Raw genomic sequence first — 21,856 nt, forward strand, 5'->3', positions numbered from 1 at the left:
AAAAAAAAGAAGAAGAATCACCTCAAGGGCCGAGGGTGTGTGTCTGCCATGGTTTACATGAAATGACAGCTTATGAAATTCCTTTAAATCCATCAACGATGAGGGCACACACAGTGTAGTCGTTAGCCTATACAATACGCATCTACATCATAACACTGCAAAACTAAAACAGAATAAGAAATAGTACTGAAAATGTCAGTGTAACAGCTGCCTTGATATGATGAAGCTCTGGATGGTTTCAAAGATATCTTAACATTATACTATGTACAGTCTCTCTGAAGATGGTGCAAGGCCTTGGACTTTGGGAATAAGGCAGCCAGTTGTTGATTCCTTTCCTTGTATATAAGTCCACAAAGTGGCCTGATCTCCCCCGCTCCATCTTCTCCCTACTGATTTATCTACTCCCTTTATAAGATATTAAACAGTACAAGAACTATAGGCTTTAAGAAAGTTTCATTCTTGGACAATGCTCAGATGTGAATCAGTTTCCCACTGATTTGGTATATGATAAAGTATAAAGATTATGTCATAAATTCAGCACCTGGCAGCTCAAGATGCCGCCCGTTTTAATATTCAGATATGGCAGGCAAACGTCCTACAACTAATATGTGCATATACTACAATACCGACACCCTCTCCATTTGGTTGAACTTTAACTTAAGTATACAAGAGTGTACGTTTTTTGGTGAAGTCTTTTGTGCCAAATTTCCTACCCATACCACGTTCCTTAGTTGTTCCTAACTCTAAACACAAATATTGCATTATTGTAAGTTGCGCTGTTCTTTCCTCTCATAGCACACAAAATTGCCATGTCAGTGCGTATGGCCACCGAGCGCTCCTAACTTTCCACTTGAAATGCTTAAGCTCTCGAATTTCAGTTGAGGGAGGAAAAAGTGGTTCGAATACTGAAACTGTGGGGTGACAAATGAAACGGGAGGGGAAGTCGTTGAACATCAGTAGGAGAGATTTCCTGGTAAGTCTGGCACTTTTAACAAAAACAAGTGGCAAAGTCCAGACAAATCCCAACGAACTCTAGTTTAAAAACGGATATACTACATATGCACCAAACCAAACAACAGAGAACAGAAGTCTTACAGAATAAAAGTTAACATCAGCCCAGCATCTCCACTGTAGTAGGCTGGTCTTTGCTTTCTAGCCAGTCGAAACCAGAGTTCACAGTATCACTGCATATCTGCTGAAAAAGCGGGTCGTTCTTCAGCTCTTCCAGTGTTGAGTCTTCATATTGTTCCTGCTGCTGATTTGGATCAAACAGCAGGTTGGTGTCCAATGTGTTAAGGTCAGTGATGCTACTGGATAGGTCTGAGGTTAATCGGATGTCGTTCGAGAAGTCGGACGCCACGGCGTTCAGCTCCGAAGCTACCTGACCCACCAACTGGGAGCTGGGGTTGAGGCCGTCGTCCCCCAACAAGTCCTTGACGGTGTTGTTGAAGTCCAGCTGCTGCTGCTCGTCCTCCGCCTCCTGCTGCTGTGTGCTCTGGAGGAGGAGCTGCGGTTGTGTCTGCACAGGGCTCTCCTGCAGCTGCTGCTGCTGGTCTTGCTCGCCAGGGCCTGCTTGTGCTTGGCTGTCCGCGGTAGAGAAGCTCCCTTGTTCTTCGCTGCCGGTGGCGAGGTAGCCGTGCTGCTGGAGCTCAAAGGCAGCGGGGCTAGAGCTCACGGGCAGCGGAGTCTGGTGAGCGGACCCCCCGGCAAAGCCTGGAGTGGTCTCCAGGATCTGCGTGAGGTTCATACGGGCCGTGTAGTTGGAGGGGAGGTTGTTTATGCCGAGACCGCGGACCGAATCGTCCCCGTCGGCTTCCATCTTGCTGAGGAGCACGTTGGTGATTTTGGCGGTGTTGCTGGGGCCCTGCACAGGCAGCATCTCGCTCTGCATCATGATGTTCAGGGGGACAGACTGGCTGCGCTGCACCATGCTGTGGACAGCCGTGACGGACTGGCTGTTGGAGAGGATGCTCAGCACCTCGGAGGTGATCGGGGAGTTAAAGGGCGAGACCACGGCTCGGGTGGTGGTGGTGGTGCTTGTGGTGGTGGTCGGAGGGCCGGTGTTGCCGCTGAAGTTCCTCTGGCGCACTGCGGGGCTAACACTACGACAACGGAAAGTACTGGATGTGTTTGAGGTTGAAGCCTTGTTGTCTAAAGGAGCAGGCACTGCAAAGCTCTCCTGTTTGGTAGGAGTAGTCACACCCGTCGCCAGTTGCTGCTGCTGTTGCTGCTGCTGCTGTTGTTGTTGTTGTTGTTGCGGCGGCTGGTGCTGTACCGGGGAAATGGGGGTGACACGGCCAAAGTGAGCTGCATCTGGCCTTGACTGAGCCTGAAATGACTGGCCAGGAATGGCAAACGCGTGTGGCTTTCTAAACTGATCGTCTACCAGGTCTTGGTAGCTCGGCAGAATGCCAATGCTGTGGTTGGATAAAGGGCCCGTAGAGTTGTTGTTGTAGCGGTTGTTGATCCACTCCAGTTTGGCCTTGTCGGGGTGCGTCGCCATGGGCCTCTGCATGGGCTTCACGGGGCTGCTGGAGACGATGCTAGCGTCGTGATAGCCTGTAATGCTCGAATTGATGGGAGTGAAAGCGAAAGGGTTCCTGCACTCCACTGGACTTGGAGGGACGCTGCTGCTGCAGTTGGAGAGCGGTGTGCTGATGGGGGTGTGGCGACCCATGGCTCCGTCCACAGGGGTGATGGGGGCCATGCGGGAACAGGGACTTTCCCTCGTCAGGTTATGCGTCAGAGTCATTTCAGAGGTGGGGGTGGGTGTCGGAGTCGGTGTCGGTGTTGGCGTAGGAGTTTGGACAGGAGTGGTGCTGCTGTGAGCAGAGTGGTAGAAGGTCGTACTGGCCTGGTGAGCATTCAGGATGGAGCCTTGGCCGCCCGCCGACTGACCTTGAATGGACACGTCCACACAGTTACCAAACAGACCCTTCAGCTTCATTTGCTCCTCCATTTGCACCAGCTCCTCCACGATGCTGTCCTGGGTCATGTCGTCATCGTTGAAGGGAAAATAGTCCATGTTTGGCTGAGAACCTGCAAAATCAACCATCTCCTGTGTGAGGGTGAGCTGGCCCGAGGCCTCAGAGCTTTGACCTATGGTTATGGTGAGCTGGTCAGGAGGGGCTTGTTTGTGTTCTGCTGGTATCTGCTGGACAAACGCCTGCTTCCGAAGCTCATCGAGCTGTCCCTCCTCCCATATTGTGCTCTTTAAGTCACTCATCACAGAGGCTTCGTGTGGTCCTGAGTTGGCTGGTATGGCACGGGGGTCTCCGGTGATCTGCTGCAGCAACGCCTGATCGCTCGGGGTGTTTCCAGCTGCCCCTGTGCTGGTGTCAGGGCTGAGAGAATGGTCTTCGTGTTTCAACACCAAGTCCTGGGGTTTGACAACAGTCTGGGTGCCCTCGGTGTGTGTGATGGGTGCATCGGAGAGCGCAAGGATCTGCGTGGGTGCCATCGAGGTGTGTTTCACAGTCACTTTGCAGGGGGCACTCTCTGGTCTGGCAGGGGTTCCTGGGCGGGGGATCCTTTTCACTGCAGCACTGACTCCAGGTTTGGGATTGTCAATTACAGCCAGTGGCTGCTGGGAGATAAACACCCTTTTCACAGGGATCACGTGAGACTCCCCACCAGTGCGTTTCCTGGGGCTCTTGGCATCAATGCAGGGATCTTTCGACGTCGGGGTAACAGCAGACGAGCCATTCGATGACATGCTGCCGTTGGAGTTCTGATTATCAACAGTCAAGTACAAAGTACTGTCATGGCAGTTACTGTTATTGCTGTCCTGGTTCCCAGCTACAGAAGGGTGGGGGGAGGTGGGGTCATTCTTTATCCTTAACCCTTTGTCAGGTACTGGTGAGCATTTTACCAGGAAGCTTGGCTCACTGGCAGCCCTGAACTTTGCCACCCTCTCCTCTTTGGCTCCGACAGCAGTTTTCTCCGTGCCGGACGAGTCACTTCCAGCTTCGGACACCGCTTTGGTGTCAGCGGATGAGGTTGGAGTTGAAGCTGGGGCACAGGCTCTGACTGCAGGAGACGGAGGCGCGACTAAACTGGCGCCGTGCGACTGCTGGGAATCGTCCGAGGCAGCTATGGTCGTCACGCCGGCCGAAGCCGGTCGCACAGTTGTGCTGCTGCTGTTACTGGTGCTGCTCGGAGCCAGAGCGATGGCCGTCATCTTCACCACGTTGACCGAGCTGACGTGAGGAGTGGGCATCACAGTTTTTATAGGGCTGTTGGTGATGAGCAGGGTCGGCGGTGAGCGCAGCGTGATGGCACTAGTGGCAGAGGGCTTGGGCAGGATTTGGGCGTACCGTGTACCGTGCCGTGCCAGCCGGTCACCTACGGGACTAGCTGAGATGTTCTGGGGAGTTTTGGGGGACTGCTTAAGAGACTGAGTGACCACTTGGAAGTTCACAGGCAACACTTTCCCTTCTGTTGTCCCTACGGGACTCGGCGAAGTCATCAACTGTCTGCTTCTCTGTACCTGTCAGGAAAACATACAAACAAGCAGATTTAGGCACAGCTATTACAAACATACCCACATATGATTAGAAATAAAAATTCTGCTTCTCACCGTGACTGGGCTGGGAACAGCTGCTACTACTATGCCTATGGTGGGCTGAGGGGAGAGCAGAGCGGGGCTACCACAGGGGATGGTGGGCCCAGGGGTGCTGGCCTCTGTTCGCTTGACCTGGGTCTCACTGGGCAGGGGCGAGTGGAGCTTCTGCTCCTGCTGCTTCTTCTGGATCTTGCGTTGCAGTTGCTGCTTTGCGTCAACAGAGGGCGAGGGCAGGGTCTTCACCTGGGGCTGGAATGAGTTTGCCTCAGCTGTGGGCACGAACGCTGAGGCCGGGGTTGGCGTTTTCATTCCTGAGTAAGAAAAAAACAAACAAACAAAAAAAAAAAAAAAGATTCCAAAATGATTAAATGATTATTTGATTGATTATGATGAAGGATTGTGGGCATCTGGGGTTCAACTGGTAATGGATGTTCAGGTGTCCTGAAGCCAGACCCCAACCTGCTTTCAAACGTGGTCAGGCGCCATGTGTGGCATCAGTCACTATTTATGTGAGTGTGTGGATGAACAGGTGAATGTGACTGAAAGGGTGGAGCGCTTTGTCAGAACAAGCGTCCATAACTTAGCAATCAATGCAAACCTCTGCAACAACAGAGAGCATAATAAATCTGTTTTTAGTTAAAATAACTGCAAAGGGAACAAGAACACAGGGAACAATTTCTCTTTACAAATCCAACAAAAAGTTCTTCTGTCTTTCAAATCTTCCCTTCGAGGTCTTTGTGTCTCATGTGAAGGGACGTATTATCTTTGTGTTTTGTGAAGCACAATCATTTTTGGGTTAAGAGGCATTAAAAACAATCCTTAATACAGACATACTGTAATATCTGTTTAAGCTTGTCTTTTTTATCAGCAGCTGTGTTGGACAATGCAGTTGCTGTTTGGAGAAAAGGGACCATTGTTGCTCACTGACAGCCGCAACCTGAATTTCTTCTTTAGTTAATTCTGATCACCTGCAACTCTGATGCAAGCATGACAGTGATCAGCAGAAGCTGTGAGCTTATTTGCAGAACTCTCTTACACAATTTTCTATTGGATAAACTTCAGTATCTGTTGAATGACCATGAAATAAGGTAATGAATATTAAGAGGAAATTTTGTGCTGATGTAAATAATAGTTCACAAAACTGCATCACGAATGCTAGTCATATTAGCCAGTAACAGCAAATGTGATTTATGTATTCCAACTGAAGATATACTAAAAACAAATAAACTCTTAAGCTGGATGAGCTTCAAGAATACACACAAAGTAAGCACGTCATGGATCAGAGGAGGGCTTTACCTGTGGGCGTTCCGGTCATAACAGTGAGAGCAGCCATGGACTTCGTACCGATGTAGTGGCTATTGAGGAGGAAGCGAGCCAGGTCCTCCACGTTGTCGAACTGGCGACTCAGAACCTTCTGAGCCCACTCGCACACCAGTCCACACGCAGCAGACCTCATCTCGTCCTCGGCGCTGGGAGACTGGCCCGTCGGCTCCATCAGCTCACACTGTCAGAGCAGAGCAGCGAGCAGATGAGCATCAGGCAACTTAAAGAGTCTTTGTGACTTGAGGCTCCGCGGCGTAACTCACCCCATCGCCGGATTTCTGCAGATCCAGGTTGGGTAAGGATGGCATGTGAACGAAAGCTTTCTTCCTCAATCCACTATAACAGTATGTGCAAAGGAGTCAAGGTTTCCAAAACACGATAATTATGGTTACGACACCGCCGAAGCTGGCATTATGCTGGCTCAGGCTAAGTCATGTTGTGTTCCTCATCTATTCTGTGCTTGTCTTTGCTTCAGGAGGAGTGTTTATCTGCTCAGAAAATCTGCCAGAAACAGGCACACTCTAAAAGCAATCAGCCGTTCAGACCCGGGCTAATGGTTCTCTCTGCTTTTGCACTGAAAAATACCAAAAGAAATAATGCAGACTTAAAGTTTTTCAAAGATCATAAAGCACCGAGTTCAGCGTGGAGCTTTTAGTGGAACAAATTGATGCGTTTTTACCGAGATCTATGGATAGACCTGGAAATATTTACATCGTATTTACATAGACAAAGTGTTCATTTTGTGACTGCCCTGTTGTGGGATCTGTTTGACACAAAAAAAGCGCCCAGGCTGAAGCACCACACCGGCGTTTTTGTAAGGATATTTGGATTTGCCTCTCATGCCCAGCCGGCGTGCCTTCATGTTCGGAAAGACATTCTTCATGATCTTCCCAAAGTCTGCAGCACTCAGTGGATTGTAGCCGAGATTGTCACAATAGCTCCTGCGGGAGAAGAGGGTCAGCGTTATATCGCAACTTAACAGGGTTCATCGATGGATCGCGCGTCTTCTGCCCCTCCGGCGAGTTCCCTGACCCCACAGCTGAGGCGACACACACACACACACACACACACACTCACTTGTATTCATCATACACCTCTTGCTTTGGGAGGGACGTCTCTGGGTGCTCTTCTAGGTGATTGCGTATCCAGTTGAATGCATACATCTGTTGAGTACGGCTTGACGACATGGAACTCTGATCACTGGAACGGACGCAGAGGAAAGAGAATAAATCTGGTGAATCAACGGCCTCAGATGTTGCGCATCATTTTCTTGTTAATACAGAAACTTTAATACCATAATCCAGGAGTGGAGGACCCCCTCTCATTCTCAGTCCAAATGGGCAGAATTTGGGGATTGGGGTGATGAATAGATATGGGGAAACAAATGAAACACAGACAACTAGGTATAGCAAAAGTCTACATATTTCAGTGGTTTGCTTCATAGAGATAATCGATCACACAAATGACTGAGAGGCTTGTTTTAGGGAAACCTCGGCAGTGTCCAACAACGCTCAGAAAAAAAAAAACGCCACAAAGCAAAACTGAACCTTGAATTCAATTGAGCTGGAGGGGCTGTCGGCCTGACCTGAGTCTGTGTCGTCAATGAAACAAGAGTCGATAATTTAACGAGAGACAACACAAAGCATGTGTGCGTTTGTGCGTGACACACATACACACACACCCACACACCCACACACACACACACACACAAGAGAGAGAAGGCCAAAGAGCAAGTCTGAAACCTGGCGTGAAGAAGCGTGTGTGTCCCTTACCTTTTATCATTGCCACTGCTGGGACCAGAAGGCAACTTAAGGTAGAGGTAGAGTTTTTCGATGTCTGTAAACTTCTCAACATCTTGCTGGAAGAGAAACAAGCAAAGCAAAGAGAGAAAAGAGTCCAAATTATTTAAACTGAAATATCAAAGGCAGTCAAGGTGACGATATGCTATAATGGAAAACATATCTAATGGAACGCTTACATTTTGCAGCATTTTATTCAAGCATAGTTCAGACTCGAGGGACAGAAATCAAGTAATTTTGTTTCAGTTGTTATAATTTTTGCTTTTTATTCATGAAAATCAAACTACAGTATTTCCAAATTTCAGAATGCTGCATCGATAAGATTCTGTCCGATTGCTTTTTTATTTAAATAAAAACAGAAAACGGAGAAAATCACCACAGATTTACACTCCTTTGAGAGTGTGTGTGTTTCTGCGTTTGGCAGCGGTTTGGAGACGGAGACGCGGGAGTGACAGTTGCATGTGGCCGTCTCACAGCTGATCCCACCTTCGCCGCTTTTCAGTGGGCTGATTCGCCCGGATTCATCTTACCTCGTCTTTTTTTTCTGCGCGCCTCTTTGTTGCCAAGGGAACCCGTACTTAAACGAATGCAGTGGGAGCCGTCAGCCAATAAGCAGTGAATGAAAACACTATTTACTACACACCACAGCCACGAAGCACTGAGTGGTTTCCCCGCTCTCTGCTAACACTGCGGCTGCAACTTTCTTTACACTTTTTTTTCCCCAACATTGCTACTGTGCATTTAATTTTTTAAAAGGAATTTACTTTCAATATTAGCAAAAAAGAAAAACTCATTTTTTGATTAATTTACAAAACTACAGTCCTCAAGGCTGCGTTTTGTTCCCTCCAATGAGATTTCAACCGTCACTACTAAATATTCGTTTTACTCCTCATCTACACTCACTGCGCTTTGTTTTGGGTCACGGAGGACTGTTTCCTCTGAAAACAGTCCGATATGTCAACTTTCCCTTTCAGTATTTACACCATAAGCACATTCTTTGGCGTTAGCCCCGCCGTTACGTTTCGGAGGTTGTTCCCAAAATAGGGTCGGCGACCCCCTCGGGGTGACGACGGCGTGCAAAAGGCTTCACCTGCTTTGAGACGTCAAACTTTGATTTCCACGTGACAAAGAAACTCAGATTAAGGCTCTTTCTAGACTCCAGATTGGAGTGGGCGTGGTCACAAGTGATTGGCTTCACTCTAATAACACAGATATGAGAGAGAAGGGGGGGTTTGCAGCCTTTCTTGGAGGCAAACTTAGATTTTTTTATATATATATACCGTAATATGCATTGAGGTATTTATATAATAAGATAAGACAGTATCTGTATCAACTGAGCATACCACACTAGTGATACAATTTTAAATATATTGCCAATTAATGTGCAGATAATATGTATATAATGTTGCTAAACAGCAGGAGGAGATTGATCTCAATCCCTCAGAATATACATTTCCATATAAACCAGATTTGGCCCCGTTTGATGTGCTGTCGGCGCGAGGGCTTTAGAAGTGTCAAACACTGGACACGTTATCAGGACAGAAAGAGACTTTAAAGCCGCCCAGCGCCAGACAGACTCGTTGAAATTAAAATGCAGCCTCCAGCCGTGTGTTTTATTGATGACAAAAAATAGACAAAGCTTTATCGCCGCGCTTTGATGTCGCTGACACTGCTCTGCCGCTGAATACAGCGGTGAGAGTGTGAGACACTTCAGATAAATCCAAAAACAAAATGCGCATAAATAGATAAATAGACCAGAACCAATAAAAGCTGTGATTCGACTGTTATATTACTGAGAAATGGCACAAGAATTTACATTTGTTTAACATTAAATAAGGAAGAATCCCTCTCATTTAAGTATTTGTCATGTACGCACGTGCATTTACAATTTTATGGTCTCTGAATTAAATTATCGTTATATCTGCAAAGTAACGAAACTGCTGGGTTTTAGCTGAGTCATCTGTACATTGAGGGAACTCTAACCCACTTCCTGAGGTCGCCGGCATGAATGTCACATCGCAAGGAAGTGACGTTATTTCGGGGTTGTTTGTTTGTCAGCAATGTCACTGCAAACCTACCTGACCTATTTTTTTTTAATGAAACCTGACGGAAGGTTATTTTCAAGCACATTATGACATTTCCCCCCTCAACTTCCGCAAAATATCCACAAATATCTGGAGACGACAGCTGCAGGTCTGCCTGACATGTTTATTTTGGATTTTGACAAACAGGATGTAGAAAATTGTTGCAACATGCAGAAGCAAAGTAAAGCAAAAACAGTGACAGAGGATACTCACCAATATGCTGTCCACTTTTGATTGTACAGATTTGCTACAATGACAAGAGAGAAAAACAGAAATACGAGTGAACCAGAGGTCGATATCAGCATATCCTTCATATTTCGGCAGGTATTTCTACTTTCTATGCAAGTTATAAAAGACAATATGTCACATTAGTTGCAGAATGACTGTTTTATGAAGTTCAATTTGGCCCTGTGCATTTATTTTAAAAATGTATATTGAAGCACAACAATAAGAAATTACAATAGGGTAGAAAATATGTCATGACTTTGGCAAGTTGGAAAATACACCGAGTCACTGACTGCATTCACTGGGCTGCAGGAGCAGACAACAGGCCACACTGTGGTTTTTAATACAAAAGAAGGCAAAGAAAAAAAAAATCACAAAATCAAAAATATAAAAGCGTGTTTGTATTTTTGGATGTTTCTATAAAGCTCTTCATCATCTGTAAATCTCTCTGATCCACCTGGCATGTTCTTTTCACGTACTACATCTCTCTTCCTGTAAAACCCTCAGCAGGTCTCCCCTCGGCTGACCTGTGGGCTTTCATTCGATTTCTTGTCCAAAAAACTAAAAAAAAAAAATGCTTGAAGGTGGCAGGAGAACATTCTTTGCTAAAAATGGAAATGCATCTCTATTTTATTCAAATTTCATCACCATTTTTCATCTCTAATTCAGTGGATCTTCAGAATCAACAATACATCAGGATGTTGTCTCCGCTGCATGTCAACAAGGACAAATCTTTTCTGGTTCAGCTACTGGGGCGGGGTGGCTGACCGCTTCTAGGATGAGTTCAGATTAACTGGAACCCACATTTACCGTTTCATTTAGGCTCAACCAATTAAACAAAAAATAATCAAGAAAACGCTTATTTCTAAATTAGGAATGTGAGACATTTCATCTTTTAAAACTATAATTCCCAAGTTAATAGTGCTCAACAAGCAAACACCATCTCCACATATCTAAATCCCAAAACATTTTCAGTAAACTGGATTCAGCCTTCATGCACAATTCTAATTACATGTTTGTTTGTTTTTTAATGACATAGCAAAAAAACACTCCTGAGAATAGTATTTGTGTCTCTGGATATATGTATTTATCATTTCCTGGTTAACCCTTTTTACTGCAGGTTACCACGTTTGGTAACTTCAAAATTATGTTTAGCAATCACAGATGATGTGACTGAATATAAATATCAAGTATTTATCACATTTGGTCCTTTTGCCTTTGATCAAATGTGACTTCCAGTTAGTGCACCTGAGCATTTAACTCGAAGTCATAAAAGAAAGATTAAAAAAGAAATACGGTTGGAAACAAAAAAGTAGTACAGATTTTGAAATATATGTCCAATACAGTATGGTACAATAGAACATAAACACTTTATTAATCCCAGGGGGATCTTTTACAGGAATCAGCTAAAAAAAAAAAACAGTATTTTTTTTAGATCACAAGCATTTTAGATCTTGAAATCTCTAGTCACACCTCAGGACTGAAAATATTCCCTTCCAAGTGTTCTGATGAGTATCTTTTAAAGGTTTAATGGATGAGAATCCCAGACACAGCCCTGAAGATATCTCAGAGATAATAAAAGCAGGTGCATCAAAGGATGCAGACCAAGGAGTCTGAATGCTTGGGCACATCACATATTTATCATTGAAATTAAAACCTGTAAAGTCCTCACTGTCCGTACGTACAAATCTTAATTTAAATTGCAGGAATAAAGCATGCAAAAGCCTGTGTGCAGAGTGTCCTAACACGCATTAAGCTGCATAATTAGTAAAAAGCATGCATGGGATGAGGCTGGTCCTGAGGATGTGTTTGCAGAGATGGTGTTATCATGATGCAGAGCTGTTTGGAGGCATTAGAAGGGGAGCGAGGCTGAGTCTGTGGAGCAGTCTGCTTTGACACCTGTCACACAGAGCATCAGCAGCATCTATTATAACATGGCCTCCTATGGCTCCATGCTAATGATCACAGCCCCCTTTTGCTGCAGGTAACCCGGCGGCTCCGTGTTATTAATGCACAAGCGGGAGGCGGGCAGCGTGGCTCGCCGCGCCGCGGTCGCCTCTCGGTCAAGATATCCGCGGTTAGCACGGCGGCAACTCGTGTTATTTTCCAGGCGCTTTTGTGCAGCTCGCACTGCCTCCCTGCCTCCCCACAGCCACAGACGCTAATTACGAGGCTACAGCTAGCGAGAAGGACAGTGTGGCTGTCCGAGCAGCACCGCTCCCATCCTTACCAAATGGAATTCTTTATTTTGAACTGTAACGCGTTCGCCTCGGGCCCCTGGAGTCCTGGCACCAGCGCTGGAAGAGAGCCTAATCCCGAGGCAGGCTTCTGACCAGGTTGTTGTTGATCATCAGCCATCGCGATGGAGGGGTGGTGGGGAGCTTTAACAACTAGGCCTCATCCCCGGCTGTGCACTGCACCGGACCCACCGCTGCTGGAGCGGCTCAGGCAGCTAGGACAGCCCGCTGAATCCACCGCAGAGCATGGCTACGAACACGGCGAAAGGACCCCGGCGGAAGGCAAAAACAAAACCCGACGGAAAGACGGCGGGGCACGCAAACGGCATTTCGCAGGGGGGGTATCTCCGCTGCCGCAAATAGCACGCCTGCAGCAGCCAGCAGCAGCTACAGACGGGCTGACTGACTGCGTCAACACGCGCACACACGGCGGAAGCACGGCGCGCGCCGCGACGCAAATAAAACCCCCGCGAGTGCGAGACGACAGGCCAGATAAGATAAAGACTGCCAGCCTGCCACAGGGAGGGGGCTTCAAGAGGGACGACATCATTGGGTCAAATGCATCAAAACCTCCTGGTACAGCGACAGAAATAATTTAAAATGCTTAAAAAAAATAACAAGTGGATTATTAGTGTTGAAGCTATGTGAAAAGGGCTCAACTCCCTTAATAATAATAATAATAATAATAATAATCTGTGCACATTCTTTGGAATGATATGTGTTCTGAAGCTGTTTCATGCATATTGTTAATTCAGGCATTTCAGGTCTGTGAGCCTAAATGCATGAAGACAACCTAAAGGATGAATATTCAAAAGAAAATAGCTATTTGTTTTTAATTGTGCATGAAATTTGCAATCAGACTAGATACAGTAAGCACTGTTGTAATATTCATCCATCCATCATCTGCTTTATTTCTTGCAAGGTGTTTATGTAACGGATGTCATTTTCACTTGCACTGAAGCAACAATTTGCTTCACTCGCTTTGCTTTGCTCGAATGCATCTTGGACTGGTGAGTCCCATGTTGTCTCATGTCAGCCTCAGTTTTCTCGTGGAAAACATTTTTCAAGACTTGCTCAATGTGATTAATGTCGTGCTATATTAAATACGTTTTGAAATCTAAGTTCATTTGAATAATAGCACCAGTTAGATAAAATTTTTGAAATACACATTCACAAACATGTAGCAACATGTATGAGGGATCCCATTCTGACAAGAGAAGAAAATGCACTTTTTGTCTTAGCAGGTTCAAATCTTGCTGTGAAGCAGCACTTACCTCTGTATGACTGTGTCATTGCATTGTTACCATTGAAAATTTCAGGCAGGGTTTGGTTGTGATCTCTCAAACTCCCACTTGTCTCTGTGCCAAACTGACTAGTGTTCTCTCCTGCATGCTGCACTCTCCATAATGCACTGTTTGCACAGCTTATTTTTTTTATTCTGAAAATATTAAATGATCTCAGTCTGAATTTTCGCAGCCCACATTCTGGTGTAGTGGTTAGCACTGGTGACCCAGAGGTTATAGGCTTATTCAACTGCTGACAGCAACAGCAACAGCTTCCCAAGTAGGTAAGGTTAACTATAGATCAGCTTAACAATAAATATGGGTGTTTCTAGGCACTCTGGGAGTTCCAGGTAAAAAGGCACCATGGAACGCTACCCTCAGCCTGTTTCACTGTGGCCCAAATATGTACCTGTTTATTTGTTTACTTTTTTGTCTTCTTCATCTTTGCTGTTCACGAAAAAAAAAACAACCCCATAATCTTAAAATGTTGAATGTGAATTATTATTTTCTAATCAATGCAGTTTTTTCATTGATAGGTGAATGTAGTATCTGTTTTTGATGATTCTTAGTGCAGTGAGTTTGAGGAAGTTGCTTTGTATTGGATTCAATGCATTTCAAGGCATTTTTTTCAGAATTGTTTATTGTCTGAATAAATAAATATTGGAAATTAAGGTGAGTTACTTATTGTCATAGTACCAATCTATTCTTGTTTGTGGCCTTATCATTTAGATGTTCAGATATTTGATGGACCCTAAGCCATGCTTTCCTTTTATTTCCTCTTCCAGTGCAATATGAGGACCTGCACGGTGGCATTATGGCTGGCACACTCAAAGCAGGGTGAAAGTCATAGTTTTCATCTATGGTTTAGCTGTGATCGGCTCCAGTGACCCATGACCCTGAGCAGGATTTTTAAACTGAATCTATGTATACTTTGCAAGCTCTTGTTTTAAATAACAGCCCTGCCTTCACTGAGGCCACATCTTGCAGGCAATTGCCTATTTTGCACACCTCGATGTTGCTTTATATAACTTTATTGTGAAAGTCCTGGCCGGTATTTCCGTGTCTCGTTCTGTGTGGCTTGGCGGGGCCTGCTGGCTGCAGTACCGCTGTCAGCCCGCAGGGGCGCTGCTGCAGGAAGCCGCTGGATCAGATAGTGACAATGACGGGTAAACAGCCAGGATGGTATCACTCCAGCATGTACAGGCAGAATTCACCAATGCTCCTATTGATCCCTCTGTCCAGCGGTGTGTTTCCATCAGATTAATGCAGAAGCTAGAACGTGTCTGAGGATTCACAAAAAAAGACGCTCCTCCAAGACTGTCTTTCCTCATCAAAGAGCTTACTATTTTCTCCTTCCTCTGAAATCTGAGACACAGCTGGTCAGAAGAAAAATAACCAGCGTGTCTGATGTGAAGTAAGACACTATTATTACCAGATAGAAATATAATGTAATATAATATATTACTTATGTCACATTGGTGTCTATAAATGTCACATTTCTCATATTCCTGGTAATTTAATATTAATCACACTTTCATAACCAGCCAGCTATCATTTAAGGCTCATGTATCATCTTTCTGGAAATACACTTAAGATAATTCAATAGAATAAAGTCACCAGGTCAAGAAAAACAAGCCTTCAATAAATTATTTCATTGTGACTGATTTTATGCTGCCATCTGTTGATGGAAGAGTGTAGTGTTACTCCACTGCTCCACGGATCTCAGGCTCATGAAACATAATGCAAGGCTGCAGCAGACACACATAGAGGAGGCATGTACGTACACAGTGCACAGTGGCTTGGCTGCTTCACACCGCCTGGATAAGAATAGCAGGAACAGCAGGAAATAACAGGAATCTTTTTTGTGCTTTCTGTCTTTTTTCAGTCTTTGCTTTCAGGATTTGAAGTTCCAGATTTGCTTGCATTTTTTGTTGTATGTCTGTCCGAATGGAGTGTGGCAGTCTTTTCTCTTTTTTTTAATGCAACATTCATAGAATCCTATCCAAGTAATCTGCAAATATTTAAAATGATGAGATCAGTCATTTCATTGGCAGCAACACAACTTTTTAAAGCTGACTAACAAGACAGCAACTCCTCAAATATTTCCATGTACATCAAAAAGAATAAGATATTCAATATCCGTATCAGTGTTAATATAGTCATTACATGATGTGTGTTATTCTAAATATAAGTAGATAGTAATATGAAATAAATACTTATAGAACAGACAGGGGCAACTGGTGATTTTTAGACAGTACTGATTTTACATGCACAGGTTGGATTGTGGTCATAATAAGAGCATTTGAAGCAGGTATCATTTGAAATGATTCCAATTGAGCTGATTCCAGCTGAACCAGGTTACAGCCTGGACAAGTCCCCAGTCCATCAAACACAGAGACACACTCACAAACTTACAGACAGACGTGTCATACAGAGTCAGGTGAACACGCAAACTTCACACAGAAAGACTCAAGACTAAAGATGTTTTGGCTTTTAGGTTACAGCATTAATGAAACTGGTGGTTTTTCTAACTTTGGTTGCACGTAAAAGTTACAAACAAATATTTATAATTCAAAGAACTTTAGAACTCACAATAATGTAGATATACATTTGTGGAAAGAAGATTTTACAGTAAAGACAGATAACCTACACACAATCACATTCACACCTAGGGGCAATTTAGAGTCAACAACTAACATCACACTCACGCAACACACACACACACACACACACACACACACACACACACACACACACACACACACACACACACACACACACACTCCATTATTTGAGCGAAGATTTGTCAATCATGCTGCCCATTTTACCAATAAAAATAAGGATTCAGTGGTCATAATCTATCGATCTTGTCTTTGTTAATTTTACATGGATGGATTATTTGTGGTAGTTGGATCCATTATTTGCGCAGTGCAGTCTGTAGCTCATCACCCAAAAGCTGACACTGACACTCAGATGTGTGCGCCCTGCACTCACAGGTGTGCACATACAGTAAAAGCGGCTAAATATAAAACGTTAATATGCAACACCATAAGCACGATATTCAGCTAAACCGATAAAGATGAAACCTTTGAAATGTCTGTACTCTATTAAACAGGAAGTGGAAAGGTCAAAGGTCAATGCGTGTGCTGTACCCATTGGTTGAATCAAACCACACTGGTTTTCAGCAAAAATAAATAGAAACTTTTTTTTATTGATGTATTTATTAACTAACCGGACAACAAATCGAATTCTGATCAGATATTTATTGTTTCGGCTATTCCTGGCCTTTCCTCCATCGTTTCATAACGAATCACACGGCTCCATCAGAAGCTGTCATTACTGACTTGTTAACAGCACCGGAGGTGGAGAGTGGCGGCACTTCATCGGAACCTCAACAAAAACGCTGTTTCCTTGTTAGTCATTGTTTTCTCACTCTATTTCTGACCGTCGCTTGGTGGCTATTCCCGACTGATTTATTTTACTGTCAATCTCCTGTCACTTCTGATTTGGGCTTGAAGGTCTCGTCTCGGTCGTCTTTGCCCTTGCTCATTCCTTCAGATGTTAAGACTTGAACAGCACTCCTCTCAGACTGGCTGCCATTTTTGTGGTCACAGTAACACCTTTAAGGATCTGTTTGAGTGAGCACAGAAAACATGGAATCAATCAAAAAACAAAATAGAATTTACAGATTTCTCCTTTTTTAATTCCCACTTCTATTGTGGAGTTTGATCTTTTTTTTTTTTTTTTTCCTTCTTCAACAGACCCCTTCCTGTCACAACCAGGATTCAAACCAGGGTTCCAAACATTAAAAGGCAAGACTTAATTGTCCAGATAAGTGCTATTAGTTTGACAAAAATTAAGTTAAATTTATTTTCTCAGAATATACTTAAAGTATGGTTTTCCCCTTTTAACCTCATTTCATAGACAATAACAGGCATCGAATCAAAGCTCATTTCTCAGAAAAACATGATATGAATAACAGTTACACAGTGGGAAAAACAACGATAGATATAAATCAAGAATATCCTCTTGAAAAAAAAAAAAAAGAAGAAGAAAGATTGTATTAGCAGCCCGTATCAAAAGGTTAGGATGTCTCATTTTCAAATTTCTGGTAGACCTGGAAAAAAAACAATCCACAGTTACAAATTTCCTTTTTGAAACCAAATAATGGAAAAAAAAAAACCAGATAAAATTTTGGGATAATCAACAAAACCCAACAGTGCTTTATTTCAGACAATTTAATTAAAGAGAATAATGTAGCTCAACAGCATAAATAAAAATCCCAAAGCGTCTGATGTTTCCTCAGGATGGAGCAGCGACCTAACTCTACCTGTCATCTCCTCATGGTGAATGTGGGACAGCGAGGTCACTGTGGTGCAGAGGTCGGTGAGTCTGGCTCTCACGTGCCGCCTCGGCCCGTCCCCAATCCTCTTACAACCCCCACTTCTTCCAGCACTCAGGCCAGACTATGAGATCAGCCTGCGTCGTGCAGGTCTTATCCCAAAGAAACAGTATATCCTCAGAACAGAGTCACGCCAGCAGCCATCAAACGCCGCAGCCAACTTGTTTACCTCTGCACACTGAGAAAGAGCCGGTTTGTTCTTGTGAGGCATTCACTGTCGTCTCATCCAATTAGGCCAGTGAGCAAACTGGCTTCATTGTTTTTCAGTCAAAATCCCATCAAAATAGATAAAGTACTGGAAAAAAAAATCTTGTGTTTTATTAATTAATCTTCCGACAGTGTGCACTGATTAGCAAATGAAGGTAATTTTATTGAAAAAATACAGTTCTTTTGTACTTCTTGATTTTTACACTTCGAAATGTCACAGATATGTGGGATTGAAGCTCTTTTTTTAGCCCACAGACCATATATTGCTCTCCGAGCTCTAAAGCATGTAATCAAATGTTCATAAGTTGTGGAAAAAGAAATTCAAATGAAAGGAAAAGTAACCTGAGCTGAAATGATTACCCAACGAACCACTCATTAGAAAATGAATTTGCACCTCGTAATTGTGTAATTTCTCATGAAAAGATGCTAAATGTTGTTGATGATTCCAGCTGTTGGCTTTTGAACGTTTGCTCCTTCATGGAAATAATTCAACGTGATCAAAAGCAGCTTTTACAGATTTTGTAATCAATTTTGAATTCTTTTTCTCCATAAACAATTTCATTAGTTGATTATTTTACTCAAGTCAAACAAGTCATTTAATTCTTGAAGGTGTTTCAATGTTTTTCTCTTATTGTAAAATCTCATGTTATCTAATTTCTGCCCGTAATAAACAGGTACTGTACTCTAGTTGAACCCAGGAGCCTGAAATCTGCCTTTCTGAAGATCATGAGCCAATTTCTAGATTAGTATTTATTCTCAATTAATAAAATACTGACTTTGCATTTGCTAAAAGGAAGACTGCCACTTTACCTACAGTTGAATAACATTTAGTGCATTATTAATTAAAACTCAAAGTGAAAAACATTAAAAACCCACATAATGATTTAATATAATTCATTCAGAGTTGTTTTGAGTTTTTTTTTATTATTATTCTTAATTAGTGCTCTTGATTCTCAGACTTCCTTGATATAGATCTGCATGGTCTCAATGCAGCTTTCTGGTCAGGAGGATGATGTTTTTGTGGCCCTCATGATGCAACCGTAACCCCAAAACATCCCAAAATGTGTTTCTGTTCTATTCAACCCTCTATGTTCTGTAGGCATTTCCACTTTGGAATGTGATTAAAGCATGGGAGTCCCTGGTTTTGACGTCACTGACGCCACCTTTCTGGGGCCCGGCTGTTCCTGACGGTTCCGTCCAGGTTTCGTGCCCCTCCCTCCTCGGCCTCGGCGCCCTGTGGAAGAGCGGATGGGAAACTCTGATGTCATCAACCTTGGCGCAGCGGGACGGAGGAGCATGCAGACCCTCAGGGTGCCACGATTGGTGCCCATGTGTTTGTGCCCCGTAGATGGTGAAATAGATGGTGTGGTGCTGCCCGCCTGTGCTGCACCTGCGTCCCAGCATGCTGATTGATCAGTTTGGTCATGTGGAATGTCACCATCTGCTCCCCAGTCCCACTCACCCCTTCTTGTGCGAATGCCAATCACTGGCAGGAAGATAGTTATTTAAGCCATGTCAAATCAGGCGCATGACGACGAGCGATACGCCAACAACACTTGAAATGTGTGTTGCGGGCAGAGTATGCTCAACAACACGTCTCACAATAAAAGGACATCCATTCGAAACGAGAGAGGGAACTTCTTTCTTTTTTTTTTTTTTTTTTTGCTCACATCACAGAATTTAATAAACTTCTTCTGCTCCTCACAACCAAACTCTGCAAATCTGCATTCACCAACTGTGACTAATGCGATGATGGTGTGAACATGTGTTTTATTTGTCTGCACATAAAACTCTTCGTTCTGTTGTGATCGCAGCTCCCCATTTGTTTCTCCCCCTTCTCCTTCAGATGCTCTTTTTTGGCCTCTTAATGGCCATCGCCGTATCAGGGGGCCATCAGCGGTGACATTCTTCATTGTAGCGCGTCATAACCAATGACATTTCAACCATGGGAAAATAAAGATATGCAAATTTGAACTCATTAACATTTGCATTACCTGTTTGAATAATCGCACTTCTGACAAGACTGCAATTAGCTAAGATTGATGCAAAGTTCAGGGTTGGAGGACTGTATATATTTGCTCTTGGATCATTTCCCCAAGATATATTTGTGCACGCTCTGCATGCTCTCTGTGTTCGGTAGAAGGACGGGGACTGATCTCTGTCAGAGGAAAATGTCATTCAGCAAACTATCCATGTTTATTTGTTTCTTTGAAAAAAAAAAAGAGAAAAAAAAATCTTTAGCTTTTCGTTGCATCTGCATTGAGAGGATTTTCTCTGTTTGACCTGTCTCTGAAGTCCTCAAATGATTGTTCTGTGACTGACCTCCTAACCCAGTTAACACTAGCGTGGATAGGGAGGATTAAACTTTGACTTGAAGGAAGCTGAGCGGACGGCACGGCTCACCTTCAGCTGGAAACAAGGAAGCAAAGCAGTCAGTCATGTGTATGTGGAGTTCCTACTGCACACTGCAGGTTTCGAAATACAGTCCAGAGAAAAACGTTGATTGTTGAATATTTCACCTTGCTTCATGCAGAAAGAAAAAAGTGCCCCCCCAACCCTAAAAAAAAAAAAACTTTTATACAAATAGATAACAAATGCACAACTCAAGATGCATTCGGACTCACACAGTGTTCAAGATGAAATTCTCCATCACTGGTTCAGTAGTTTCCACACTGCAGTTTCTGTGACTTCAACATAAACACAGTAGATTTGGGAGGACAGCGTGTTAAAGGTAAAGACTGTGCTGTTGTCTCTGTGGGAGTCATTTGATTGGATTTTTTTTTTTTTTTTAATTTTTTGCTAGGTCTTCATAGGACAAAATGCATTGCCAGGACAGTGTGCCACGCTGCGGCTCTGTGACGGTGCCAACTGTAGTGCCTTTCCCCCCCCCCCTCTGTCGTGGCTGGCTTTCGTGCAATGCGCAGAAGATGGTACATATTGCAGTCTTTAACAAAGCTTACTTCCATTTCTCTGTGTCATATTTGCAAAAGTGATTCTGTCGTTTGCATTAAGAGACAGAAGGAAGTTTTAATACTAGTTTGCGGTTTCAATAAATGAGCAGACTGAGCTGATTTGATTCAGGATCGTCGTTTGACTTGGCTGCAGGACAGCAGACAGCAGAACTGACCTGCAACAGGAAGTCTGACCGTTTTACGTTGTAGTTAACGCATCACCCAGACAGACTACGGTATAAATAACCTTTAACCCAGCCTCTGGATGAGCTCTGCACGCCACACGTGCTTACAAATTAAGATTTGGATCTATTTGTAAATGTAGGTCAGACAAGGGTGTGGTATCCTCTGTTTACTGGAAACCCTACCTGTCTACTAGAAGATTATCTTGTTGGCGTCACAACCTCTAGTTGGTCCTGAGGAAGGATTTCTGGACCCGCGTGCATTTGGTCTGTCTCTAACAGGGGCTGACACAAGAACAGGGTAACATGAAACAGAAAACATGTATCACCACACAGATGATTGTGTTGGGTTGCTCTGATGTGGTGAAGGAGACATTTTGGACACACTTGGGTGGGGAATTCCCTCACCATTACTGCTTTGAGCTATTTTTACCATGCCTTTTTTGCACAGTGTCATTCTGCCAAACGCAAATTTGTAAAAAGTACAGTGAAACTCTGTATTTATTTTGCAGATTTTTCCTCCTCATTTAAGAATGAAGCCCATATAATGAGTGCTGTCCAGTCTCACCAGTCCAGCCCTGCTGCTGTAGTAGCACCAA

The 21,856-nt window shown here is 43.9% G+C and overlaps 1 protein-coding gene across 2 annotated transcripts; it reads right to left on the reverse strand.

The window, feature by feature from the left end:
* Window positions 1-967: 967 nt before the first annotated feature.
* Window positions 968-12,644, reverse strand: rfx7b (regulatory factor X7b). Of its 2 annotated transcripts, XM_030096751.1 has the most exons (10): window positions 12,226-12,644; window positions 9,984-10,017; window positions 7,660-7,745; window positions 7,182-7,220; window positions 6,965-7,087; window positions 6,712-6,828; window positions 6,151-6,235; window positions 5,861-6,068; window positions 4,580-4,875; window positions 968-4,489 (listed from the first exon to the last, which is right to left on the reverse strand). In XM_030096751.1, exons 1-10 carry the CDS (start codon window positions 12,351-12,353, stop codon window positions 1,112-1,114), a joined length of 4,494 nt encoding a protein of 1,497 aa, XP_029952611.1. In that variant the 5' UTR covers window positions 12,354-12,644; the 3' UTR covers window positions 968-1,111. The 2 variants fall into 2 exon arrangements, with proteins under 2 accessions (XP_029952611.1, XP_029952612.1); XM_030096752.1 differs by lacking the exon at window positions 7,182-7,220.
* Window positions 12,645-21,856: the final 9,212 nt, after the last annotated feature.

The sequence above is a fragment of the Salarias fasciatus genome, chromosome 7 (genome assembly GCF_902148845.1).
Source record: "Salarias fasciatus chromosome 7, fSalaFa1.1, whole genome shotgun sequence".
NCBI classification, from domain to species: Eukaryota; Metazoa; Chordata; class Actinopteri; order Blenniiformes; family Blenniidae; genus Salarias; species Salarias fasciatus.